Source organism: Candoia aspera, chromosome 4 (genome assembly GCF_035149785.1).
Source record: "Candoia aspera isolate rCanAsp1 chromosome 4, rCanAsp1.hap2, whole genome shotgun sequence".
NCBI classification, from domain to species: domain Eukaryota; kingdom Metazoa; phylum Chordata; class Lepidosauria; order Squamata; family Boidae; genus Candoia; species Candoia aspera.
In genome coordinates, this window is record NC_086156.1 from 3,909,813 (window position 1) to 3,922,736 (window position 12,924).

General features: G+C 48.6%; 1 protein-coding gene across 1 annotated transcript in view; it reads right to left on the reverse strand.

Moving 5' to 3' along the window:
* ZBTB47 (zinc finger and BTB domain containing 47) overlaps nt 1–11,997 on the reverse strand; it is a 29,234-nt gene extending 17,237 nt beyond the window's left edge. Inside the window, exon 1 of the mRNA XM_063303313.1 lies at nt 11,917–11,997. Within this exon, the coding sequence (XP_063159383.1) occupies nt 11,917–11,919 (3 nt within the window). The 5' untranslated portion in view covers nt 11,920–11,997. The remainder of the gene's footprint in view (nt 1–11,916) is intronic.
* Nucleotides 11,998–12,924: the final 927 nt, after the last annotated feature.

Below are 12,924 nucleotides of genomic sequence, written 5' to 3' on the forward strand. Positions count from 1 at the left end.
GGTATTAGGATGGGCTCTAAGGACTGTACAAGTATTCCTCGCTTAACAACCATTCCTTTAGTGCTGGTTCAGATTTACGACGGTGCTAGGAAAACCGCCTTATGACCAGTCCTTGCACTTATGACTGTTGCAGCGTCCCTGCAGTTGCATGATCACAATTTGCGACCTTCTCAGCCAGCTTCCAGCAAGCAAAATCAATGGGAACCACATGATTCACTTAACGACCGCTGCAAGAAAAGTAATAAGATTGGGACATTCACTTAATGACCGCTTCACTTAGCAACCAAAATTCTGGTCCCAATTGTGGTTGTTAAGCAAGGACTACCTGTAAAATAAATAAAATAAATTGCATTCATTTACGATTCAAGCTGTTGTGGACGAGCAGGTACAGGGTTCACGCTGGAATCAAATTAAGGATGTTCTGTGAACCCTGCAGTGTTCAAATCATGGGCATTTTGTTAGCATAAAAGGTGATGTTAATTAACACAGACACACAAAACAATCCAGGATGCAATCAGCTCTGAATTATTTGTGCTGGGAAAGAAGACGCCGATACACACACCACATCTTTACCTGCATTGTGTTTGTATTTCTACCCCAGTCTCCAATGGGATCACGTTAATCCTGGCCGATTAAAACTTTTCCCTGTAGCCCTCCAGGTGCAGAAGTGTGACTCCAAACAACTCAAGGGGATGTTGGCCAGAGCAGCAGAAAGTCTAACTCCAGGTGTCCCTTAGTTGTGCCATCTAGGGCGGTTCTCAGAGATACAGAAAGTGCCTTCAGTTTGGATGATTTTGCAGCTTCTTTCTCTTTCTTCATGCCAAAAAGGGCCTTTGAACAGCGTCCCCCAGCAAAGGATGGGAAAAGTCACTGATGGTGTGGTAAGTTCCCAACTTGGAAGGTCAATCGTTTCTCCAACCCCTTTCTTCTGCCATGCCAGCGTTTTCAAATTCTGAAGAACTTGAACGCTCTCATCAAGAAGGGAGGTAGAGCGGGACACTTCCCTATGGGCTGGCCCTAAATTGCCACCTGAAGTGAGCAGTGGTGTAGCAGGAGGTTCAATTTTTCCACGATCACCCTAAAATAAGCCACTGCAAACGGTCCTTCAACCCCTTCAACAAACTTCAATCGTATTTTTGAAGTTTCTGCCTACCTGATGATTAATTCCATTTCTTTATCACTATAGCTATATCCTACAATTCTGTCAGGAATATAAGGCGGCACATAAGGGGAGGGGGTCTACTCTCAGTTATTCTCAAAACAACCATATAGGCGAGGCTGAAGCGGAGCAACAGGCCCCAAGTCACACAGTAAACTAAATCTAAGAGGTGATTTAAACCAAAAAATAATGTGTTCCATTGGAACACTTTTCTTTTTTACATCTGCACCACCCACTCTTATTTCTATTAATGTACTATAAATCTTCTCCAACTCTTCCTGTAAATCTTCTCCAACCTTTCCTGCAGGACGACAGGCGTTCGCTATCTATTTTAAAGCTTCCACTCTATTTTATCATTATAACACTCAAGACACATTTATACTTTATGAAAACCAAGTTTACTCTATTTGGTTGGGCTGCGGAACAGACCTGGCCTTGCCACCCTCCCCGATACACAATCCTTCTTTGATTTGTTTTCATTAATGCGTTTCACCTCTAGCCAAAAAGGCGTGCACACGACCGGTAGCGCACAAAACAGTCCTGCCCACCAGCTTCTATCGTCAGGGCCAAGGGCCAAGTATGCAATTGGCTTTTTAAAAGGAAACCACAGGCCAGGAGTTTGCCAACTGAATCAAGACTACAGGTGCAGAGTGGGGCAGAAGTCCTCTTGACAGGACTAAATATAGGTGGAATTCACAAGCCAGAAATGCATGCATTAAAAAAGACATCTGTGGTTGCAAGCTAGTTAGAACTGAACAGCAACCCCGAGGCTGGATCAGGCTGTCAGTTCATCTGGTTCAGCATCCCCCTGCATCAGATAGTTTGCAACTGAATGCATCTGGGAAGCTTGCCATCCAAAAGTGGGTGGTGAGGACCCTTCCCAGCAACTAGCGTTGAATGCCAGTTCTGAGCCTTTAAGTGGGAATCAAGAGCCCCCAATTTGTAGAACAACCCCCCAGTTAAAAACCACTCCTTCCTACTGAGTTCCCCAAAAAGAGGGCTAAAGTTGACTCTTGGGGATGTGAAATTGTTTCTTTGTTTATTTATTTATCAAATTTCTCTGCCACCCATTTTATTTTTGCCACCCAGATTTTATTTTTGATCCACCTCCCCTGCTTAGTGCTATTAGAAAAATACATATTGCCATTACAGGTAGTCCTTGTTTAGCATCCACAACTGGGATCCGGTTCTTGGTCGTTAAGTGAAGCGGTCGCTAAGTGAAATGGTGAATGTGTTTACAATCTGACTTCAGCTTTCCTTTGCTTTACAGACCTGTGAAGGTCATAAATGTGAGGATTGCTGGCAAAGTGACTTTTCCATCCCGTCATAACTCCAAATGGTCACTAAATGAGGCAGTCACTAAACAAGGACTACCTGTATTTTGATGTTTTAAGCTTGGATTTCTGTTGCAAATCCCTCGGAGCTATTTTAGAGCAGTGTTGAAATATCATAACCAAACTAACTAATTTAGTCTGGCTTTCAGGGTCCAGCCAGTTGGATGGATTTCAGAAGACCCCCCCCCCCCCGCCTTTTGATTTTCCGCAAATTGTTCTCCAAGGTCTTTTGTTAGGATGTTTTTTGATTCTGTCTTCTTTTTACTTTATTTATTATTCAAATTTTGCTACCACCCATCTCCCCCAAAAGAGGGACTCTGGGTGGTTTACAATAAAATTAAAACTATAATAATAAACAGTTAAAATCCTGTTTTCTTTGATCCACTGGTTTCCTTTTTAATTTATTATTTGCAAGCTGCCCAGAGCTGGGCAGCCTCGAAATGGTAAAAAATAATAAATATTTACAATTTAATGTATTACGTTTGTATTTATTATTACCCAGGCATGCTGCCCAACTCCCAACGACTCTAGGCAGCTCACAAGTCAATTCAGCAAATAAATGGCCTACCTTGGAAAATAAGCTTTCAAACGGCCATCCCGCCCACTTTCGGGGCTCCCTTACGTGAAAGAAAGCAGATTCTTAAGAACGGCCGGAAATGTTTTCTGTGCTTGTTACTGGCTCCAGAGATAAATTCCAGCCCAAGTCGTTAAAATCCCGGTTATGTGTTGCTTGCTTGCCTTAGAACAAGCTGTCCTTACGAAAATCAGTATTCCGTGTGGCAAGGTAGACCGAATGGCAGAAAAACGTGACACGCAACGGTGTGTATCTGATGCAGGGGAAGCAAAGGTCTTGCTAATATCAGTGCTGCAAAAATGAATCAGCCCATGAATTTCTAGCCTCTTCGAAGGAAATCCTGCCGCCTCCTGGGGTGCCAGGCTTGGGAGACGAGCCAGTGGCCCCCCTTTTCAATTCAAATAGCTTTTCCCTTCTTGCTATCAACATGAAGAATCCTTGATCACGCAGCCCACCCTACTTTCCCATAAATCGATCTATCGCACGCAGCTTGGGGACCAGGATGTACCCCTTGTTCTCACGCAGAGGCTTTTACTGATAGGAATGCACCAATGCTCATCTCACGATCCATCATCCTGGCATCGTTTCCTGGCACCAGATGGGTGGGGGGAGCCCAGGAGTATAAACCAGGGTTTATAGAAGCCCTAGTTACAGACCCAGCATGATGAAGGCCTCTTCCTGGCTGATCAGGATGAGAGCTCCCCTGTGTATGTTTCTTTTCCTCCTTAATACATGATATATTTTCTCTCTGGGGCCTCTCTGGTGGGCAGCTATTCCCCCCACCCCCACAACAGTAATTAAGTAATTGAATAATTGAATCTCAACTGCTGATGCTTGGATGGAGTTCTTTTTTTTTGAATCATACGTATTGAATGTTTTCATATAATCATAACCAACTAAAAGAAAAAAAAAAAGAAAACAGGAAAACACAGAAAAGGCAAAGAAAACCAAAGTTAAACATACAGATGACTTCCAACCTTCAACGGATAATTACATTCTTATGCACCTTTCCTCCCTCTCCTTTTTAAATCATATTTGCTAAAAAATTTTATATAATAACAACAAACCAAAAGAAAAGAAGAAAAAGGAAATAAAAAGAAGACCAAACTTGGATAGAGTTCTAAGGAACCACACGATGCCCTCTAATGTTTTCCCAGGCAGTGGCCGCGTGCATGCGTTGAAACCATGAGGACTGGAAACTTGTCCTTAAAGAAAAGGAAAGTTGAGGCGCTGCTTGTGAAAAGGAATTGTCAACTACCTGCAACCGCACTGTTAAACTACACAGCCCAGAGCGGTGTGAATATTTATGATTGTTAGCCGCCCAGAGTCACTGGTCTGAGATGGGTGGCTATATAAATTGAATACATACATACATACATACTTTTTAAAAGGGTGTGAAAATAGATTTTCAGGGTCATAGCAAAAGGTATGGACGGTCTACCCCCTACTCTGCTTCTATATCTGAGCAATGTTATCTTTCCAGACCCTTCTGGCACTTTCCCCTCCCAACAACATACTTGGCACACCTGGATAGGCATGTATACAACCAGAAGGAAAGATGCTAGAGGCTGGAGAAACTGGTAGCAGCTCCATGCAATGGTGCTGGCTTCAGAACATGGGCTCAAGTAGGGATCTTCAAGGGAAGCGGTGGCGCTGCGGGTTAAACCGCTGAGCTGCTGAGCTTGCTGATCGGAAGGTCGGCGGTTTGAATCCACGTGACGGGGTGAGCTCCCGTTGCTAGTCCCAGCTCCTGCCAACCTAGCAGTTCGAAACCATGCAAATGTGAGTAGATTAATAGGTACCGCTTCGGTGGGCAGGTAACGGCGTTCCGTGTAGTCATGCCGGCCACATGACCACAGAGGAAGTGTCTATGGACAAACGCCGGCTCTTCGGCTTTGAGACGGAGATGAGCACCGCCCCCTAGAGTTGGACACGACTGGACTTAATGTCAAGGGAAACCTTTACCTTTACCTAGGGATCTTCAACCCTTCCCTTGCCCACACTCCTTTTTACTTGCCTGATTCTTTTAGTTAAATATCTCCAGCATCGGCTTGAATTCCAACACTTCTGGACTCCACAAACAACCTTTAAAAAAGGCTTGCAAATGTGCTTAGGTCAGCAGGGATAGTAAGATGCTTAGAAGGAGAAGAGGGCTGCTTTCAGCCAAATCAGGACTATGCACCCCGTTACGTCCTCCGTGACTAATTTACAGAAGGGCAAGACCTCCGGCATGCAGAGATGTAGGAAGAGCACCCGCCACATGTCCACAAAATTCCACATGTGCCCGTCAGACCCGAATGGGGGAGAATCCCTGGGTTGTTTCTTTTGAAGGACATCATGCAGGACATCAGCACCCAGTTTGCTGGACCAGTGGAGTTCACTGAAAACAATCTGTTGGGCACCAAGCTCAAATAAGAGTTTAAAGCAGTTTTACTCAACCTTGGCAACTTTAAGACGTGTGGACTTCAACTCCCAGAATTCCCCAGCCAGCTTGGCTGGCTGGGGAATTCTGGGAGTTGAAGTCCACACGTCTTAAAGTTGCCAAGGTTGAGAAACACTGGTTTAGAGAGAACCTCCTTTACTCCACCATCAATTCCACATTTCTTCCAATTAGGAAGGAACAAAATCTGCATTCCCCCAAACAGTCTTTCTTCAGCCTTTGGAAAGATCTCCACACTGGCTCCTAAATTTTGCAGAAAGCAATGTTTGGAGGACAGCTCCCAGGCTGGCTGGGAGTGGCAGTGATCGTCCTGGCCTTGCCCCAAGCTTGGAGGCCCACAGTCCAACTTGTTTGCAAGGCTGAATAAAGGTCAGAGGGGGGAGAATTTGGAGGACGGCTGGTGGGACAGCTGTTCTCCTTGTCTTCAGACAATAGGCTCTGATCTGGTTCCCTTAACTAGGCTGACCATACGTCCCATTTCGAACGGGACAGTCCCGTTTTTTTAACATTTCCAGACCGTCCTGTCATTTTAGTATAAATGTCCATTTTGTCCCGTTTTCTTAAAAACCTCACTTAAACATTTGAAAGTTCTCACGAACCTGTCAGAAGGCAGTCTGACTTTGAGGGGAAGGAGGGGGAGCTCAGCAGAAACGGTGGGGGAAAAGCCGCAGGGCTCAACCCAGCGGGAAACCTAAAAAGGAAAAAACAGGATTGGCTGACAGGCAGTGATCAAAGGGCGACCCGATCGGCTCCTGCCTTGAAACGGGAAGAAAAGAACGTAAAAGCACAGCGAGAACGTAAAAGCACAGGGACAACCGTTCACTCGACTCTCCAGCCCAGCCTTGCCTCTCACAAACGGAGGAATCCGAAGATTCCCAGCCTGAGAAAACTGGAGAAGTTCCTGCCTGCCAATCCAGTCCGTCGCCCAGCCCTGCCCCGTTTTGCCTTCCCAACGTCCCGTTTTGACTCAAGGAAATATGGTCAGCCTATCCTTAACCCTTTGGAGACACAAAAGAAAAGCCAGCTGAGACACAGCTTTGCACGCCCTAGCTGAGTGCCATATGTATGCAGGCCAAGGGACAGATGCACTGCCCTCCTCTAAAAAAAAATGGCTCAAATTACAGACTGCGCTATCAAGGACACAATGAGACATTTCTGGCAATGGCGTATGGGCAGAGCATTATTGACAAGCCAGGGGAGTCTGTAGAGTGTGGTCAAAGGAAATCAGGGACCAGAGCAATTTAGCAGTGCCCATCAAAAAACAGGCCATGCTCTGACCTCACTGTTGTGGCTGCCATCTTGACTTTTCTGACCACATCAGTGGACAGCCCTGTTGAATGCAGGAGAGAACAGCAAAAGGGGAGAAGGCTTGCCCCCTTATTCAGGGCATGAACTGACAGCCCTTTTCAGAGCCACTTTCTTAGACAGTCTTTAAAAATAAGAATTCTATAACAGCCATTGGCTCGCTGCCACTCACACGTAGCAGCCGGAGAAAGAAAGAAAGAAAGAAAGAAAGAAAGAAAGAAAGAAAGAAAGAAAGAAAGAAAGAAAGAAAGAAAGAAAGAAAGAAAGAAAGAAAGAAAGAAATCAGCATTTCTGTGCTGCTGATCCCACGGCCTGTCTAGCAAAGTATCCTCTTCGTCTGGGGCCTGGTTTTCAAGTTTTGGCAAATATCAAAACTCCCACCGGTTGATTGCGCAGCTAACACTATGCTAGGAATGCGAGCTGAGGCTCAAGCCTAGAAGGAGAGACCAGAGGAAAAGCCAACGTGCAGAACTTCTGCCAATCTGATTTTTAAAAAAAAAAAAATTCTGGGGAGAAAGCCACAAAAGCATCTGTTGCTCTGGAATACTGGTAGTCCTCGCTTAACAACCACAACTGAGACCGGAATTTCGGTTGCTAGGCAAAGCGGTCATTAAGCGAATCCGACCTGATTTTACAATCTTTTTTGTGTTGGTCATTAAGCAAACCATGTGGTCATTAAGCGAATCACGCGGTCCCCCATTGATTTTGCTTGCCAGAAGCTGGCTGGGAAGGTTGAAAATGGCGATCATGTGGCCACAGGATGCTGCGATGGCCATAAATGTGAACCAGTTGCCAAGCGCCCAAACTGTGATCATGTGACAGTGGGGATGCTACAAGGTTGTAAGCATGAGCACCGGTTGTAAGTTGGCTTTTTCAGCACCAACCCTAAGTCTGAACCATCACTAAACAAATGGTCATTAAGTGAGGACTAGCTGTAAGGCAGAAACTTCCATTTCACACTAGCCATTGGGATGAAGACAGAGGTCAGCGCTCACTTTTAGGGCACTGCCACAAGCTGATGAAGTGGAAGATTTATTTCAGAGCCACTGGACCAGTTTTGGGGACCACAAGTCCCACAATGCAACTATTTCCTGTTCACAGAATTCTAACTTCAAAACATATGTGGCTTAGCTGCTTCCTTGGCAGGCTAATTTTTCTGGCTGCGGGATCCTCTTCTTTTCCAGATGTAACCACCCAGTAGCACAAGTTTGCCAGCTGTAATGTGGAAACAGGCTCCCTTCCTCATCTCTGACTGATTAGGTGACACCAAGTCATTGTCAGCTCTTAGCGACCACACAGACCAGTGTTTTTCAAACTTGGCAACTTTAAGATGTGTGGACTTCAATTCCCAGAATTCCCCAGCCAGCACACCTGGGGAATTCTGGTCTTCCAATGATGCACCCATTGGTGCCGTAACTGAGTCCATCCCCCTTGCGGCTGGTTGCCCTCTTCTTCCATTTCCTTCCACCTTTTCAAGCATTATGGAAAGGATCCTAGGTATTTCCACTGATTATGTTCCTCAAGGGACGCGGTGGCGCTGCGGGTTAAACCGCTGAGCTGTTGATCGGAAGGTTGGCGGTTCGAAACCGCGCGGCGGGGTGAGCTCCCGTTGCTCGTCCCAGCTTCTGCACACCAAGCAGTTCGAAAACATGCAAATGTGAGTAGATTAATTGGTACCGCTTCGGCGGGAAGGTAACGGCGTTCCGTGAGTCATGCTGGCCACATAACCCGGAAGTGTCCTATGGACAACGCCGGCTCCAAGGCTTTGAAACGGAGATGAGCACCGCCCCCTAGAGTCGGACACGACTGGACTTTACGTCAAGGGAAACCTTTACCTTTACCTATGTTCCATCAAGGAAGTTTTGACTCCTAAAGACCATATAGATGGACCTTTTCCAGGATGATCTCTCCTCAACTTGTCTTTCAGGTCTCCCAGTGGTGCACCCATCACCACCATAACTGAGTCCACCCACCTTCTGCTGGTCCTCCTCTTTGTCTCTTTCCTTCCACCTTTCCCAGCATCAGAGCCTTCTCCAGAGAGCTGGGTCTTCCCATAAGGTGTCCAAAATAAGATGATTTGAGCCTGGTCCTTTGTGTCTCAATAGAGAACTCTGGGTTAATTTGTTCAATGATCCATTGGTTTATTTTCTTGGCTGTCCATGGTGTTCTCGGGAGTCTTCTCCAAAAGTCGAAAGTTCTTCCTATCCTGGTTCTTCAAACTCCAACTTTCACATCCTTACAGCGTAAGAGGGCTTCTTCATCGGTTAGCATAAACCAAGCGTTGTGACAAAGCCACAAAGGAAGCAGCATGCATGCAATCGGCCAGACCCACCTCAAGTCTTCTGTCCGGTTCTGGGCATCATACTTTGTATTCAGAGAAATTGAAACCGGTTCAGAGAACGGCAATGAGGACAAAATTATAGGAAAGAGATTAAAGGGTATGGAGAAGACTGAAGGATCCTCAAAGACCTGAAAGGATGTCATGCAGAAGAAGGCCTGTTCTTTCTTGATCCACAGTGCAGGCTGTGGAACAGCAGCTTTAAGTTACAGGAAAACAGATTTCAACTTAATGTTAGAAAAACAATCCTTACGGAATTTAAGAATTTAAAACTCTTAATGGACCCCCCCAGCCACGGGTACCAAGAGGTAGACTACTTCCCAACATGGAGGTTCCAGGCCCCGTCTGCACACAAATTTGCTCTCTTCCTGCTCTAACACTCCATGGCACAAGCGCACACACAAGCACACATCCCATTTGATTCCTTATGGCCGGGCTACTAAATCCAGGACAAAATTCCATGGCGCCTGGGGTGACACCGGGAGACACAGACCCTCCACCGGAAGACGGGTCAGCCGTTGAAGCCATTGACGCCAGCCCTGACAGGTTTTGCACCAAGTAACGCATCTGCCCTACACCAGAGAGTAGGAATTAACTGCTTCCAAAAAGTAAAAATAAAGCAAAATAAATGCCTTCATGGCTAGGTTTTAGCGGTTGGGACACCTCAATAGACTTTCTACTGTATGCTCCCGCCTCCTACACAAAATAGCTTCTTGGAGCAAGAAGGGGATGGAGTTAAACTCTGAATATCTGCAAATTCAGGGTGGGCCTTAAGTTTCCCCAAGCCGGTGCCTCCCAATGGGATGGATTTCAACTTTCTTAATCCCCAGCCCTTTACCAGGCTGGATGGGATCTGTAGTCCAAAAGTAAATAACACAGGATCTGAGAATCCAATGCAATTTACAAAGAACTCAATCAATCAATCAATCACATTTATATGCAATCCAATTGCAGTTGTACAGGTAGTCCTCGCTTAACGACCACAATTGGGACCGGAATTTTGGTTGCTAAGCGAAGCGGTCATTAAGTGAATCCACCCTGATTTTACAACCTCTTTTGCGGCAGTCGTTAAGCAAATCACCACAGGCATTAAGTGAACTACATGGTCGTTAAGTGAATCACGCAATCCCCCATTGATTTTGCTTGCCAGAAGCTAGCCAGGAAGTCGAAAATGGCGATCATGTGACCATGGAACACCGCAACGGTCATAAATGCAGTGGCTGCCAAGCACCAAAACCGTGATCACATGACCGCTGCAACGGTCATAATTGTGAGAACTGGTCATAAGTCGCTTTTCTCAGCACCATCGTAAGTCTGAATCATCACTAAATGAATGGTTGTTAAGTGAGGACTACCTGTACTCATTAACAGAAGCCCACTGCTTGGACCAGCCTCCCACCTGGTGCTGTCTGGAACAATGCCTTGAAAACAATGCCAATGAATCAATGCAGAATTTTGGAAACAGATACATGAAGGAGCCCAGAAGACAGGTCCCTAACCTCTCTCTCTGGGGTACCCGTGGATCGCCAGCACCTGTGTATGTGCGTGATACATACCAACACTTTGCATTCTGGCTAAGGATGATGGGAGTTGAAGTCCAGCACACCTAGGGATCCCCGGATTGGGGAAAAGCCAATCTTCGAGCCCCTCTAAAGCCTCATTTCAGAGCTGTGATTGCATTAGAGTCCTTGGGCTCCGCGGGCAGCAGCTCTCCTTCCATTTATGATTCGCCCATCTGCAGCATAAGCATCTTTCCCAAAGAGCGGGGATGGGGGGGTGGGGGGGTAGGGGCGGGGGAAATGTGCCCTAAGGAAGGAGGAAAGGCTCATCCTACCCCACCCCCGTCCATTTTCTTTTAAATCAATGCGGGCAAACTTGCGCAGACCACGGGACCCCCAAGGAAGTGATGGAAAAGGGGAAAGGAGCTAGAGAAAATCAAAGCAGGCTTCTGTTGCAAAGCTGTTACCGATTCCCTTTCCAGTTCGCCCTCTCTGTAACCCACACACACAGACACACACAGACACACACACAAACACACAGAAGCAGAGCGTGAGGTTGCCGAGCCGCCTGCAAGGACCTTAAATGCACCGGTGCAAACGTCCGTCAAGCGCGCAAGGAAGCGGATTAAGTCCCAAAGCCTGCCGGGCGCGGGGGGAGAGGGACGAGATGACCGCGCACGGCCACTCGTCCGGCGGGCGCCGGGCGAGCGGATTCCTCGCAGCACGATCGGTCTGGCCACGCAGGACCGTTAACTCCTCGCAGGCCGCGCTCCGGCTCCGGCGGACGGTCGGCATCCGCTCCTGCGCCCCCCATCCTCTCCCTCCGCCTTTGGAAACGAAGGACACGCGCAGCCAGACACACCGGGAGCTGGAAGCCGCATACATGCCAATGCAGGATAGACCTACCCTTTTACATCTACTATTATTATTATTATTATTATTATTATTATTATTATTATTATTATTATTATCCTGGACCCCCTTCCGACCCACCCCCTCCGGTCTATCACCCAGGCCCTTTTTTTTTTTTTGCAACGTGTGCACGCGCAGCATAAAACCCGGACAGCGAAAGGACCGAATCGGGAAAAAAGAACGGGCAGGAAGAAAAAAGGCAGTCGAGAAGCGGAGGGGGTGGCGTGGGGTGGGGGGGAAGCGAAGGCGCTGCGTGGCAAAGGCACTTGCTGGCCCCCGTCGGCCGCAGCACGCGAGCGCCCCCCGCCCCCCGCCCCCCGCCCCGGGAGAAGGGGAGACGAGGCTGCGGGGCTACCATTTTGATGCCAGGGTGCCAGATCCGCGGAGCGCCGCTGCTCCTCTGCGCGCAGGGGGGTTGCGCTCTCCATGAACGGCTCCGGGGAGCGGAGAGGACGGCGGCGCTGGCGGGCTCCTCTCCTCCTCCTCCTGGCGGCTCTGTCGAGGGGGGTCCGCGGCGGCCTCCCGCCTCCCCCCGCTCGCTCCTCCCGCCGCCTCCTCCGCAGCGGCGGCCCTCGGCGCTCGCTAGGCTCCGCCGCCGCTCCGCCCCGGAGCAAGGAGGGAAGAAGGCGCTGGCAGGCGCCGAGCGCCCCAGCCCAGCCCAGCCCCCGGCGGGTGACGGAGCCGCTTCGCTCCGCCGCGCCTGCGCGCCGCCTCGGCCAGCCCAGCGGAGGGGACGCCGCGCCGCCCGCCGGGGCTCGCTCGGACCGACGGCCGGCCGGCCTCGGGTCTCCCTCTCCTGGGGGTTGCGGCGGCGGCGGCACCCGAGCGACGGCCGGCCGAGAAGAGCCCGCAGTTGGGGCCGGCGGTCCCCAGGAGACTTTCCTTGCAGGCAGTCCTCGCTTAACGACCACAATCAGGACCAGAATTGTGGTTGCTAAGCGAAGCGATCATTAAGGGACTCCAACCCGATTGCATGACCATTTTGCGGTGGTCATTAAGCAAACCATGCAGTTCCCCATTGATTTTGCTTGCCAGAAGCTGGCTGGGGAGGTCAAAAATGGCGACCACATGACCATGGGATGCTGCGATGGTCATAACTGGGAACCGGTTGCCAAGCGGCTGAATTCTGAGCACATGACTGTGGGTACACTGGGAGGTTCGTCAGATTTTCAGCACTGTCAAGCCGTTACTAAACAAATGGTAAGGTGAGGACTACCTGTATTGATCGTGCTGGCTGGGGAATTCTGGGTGTTGAAGTCCACCCGCCTTAAAGTTGCTAAGGCTGAGAAACACTGGTCTGATGAGCTGCGTTGGGGTGGCTGAGGGAGGATCATCCGTGGAACATGGATCCAAGCAGGACGGA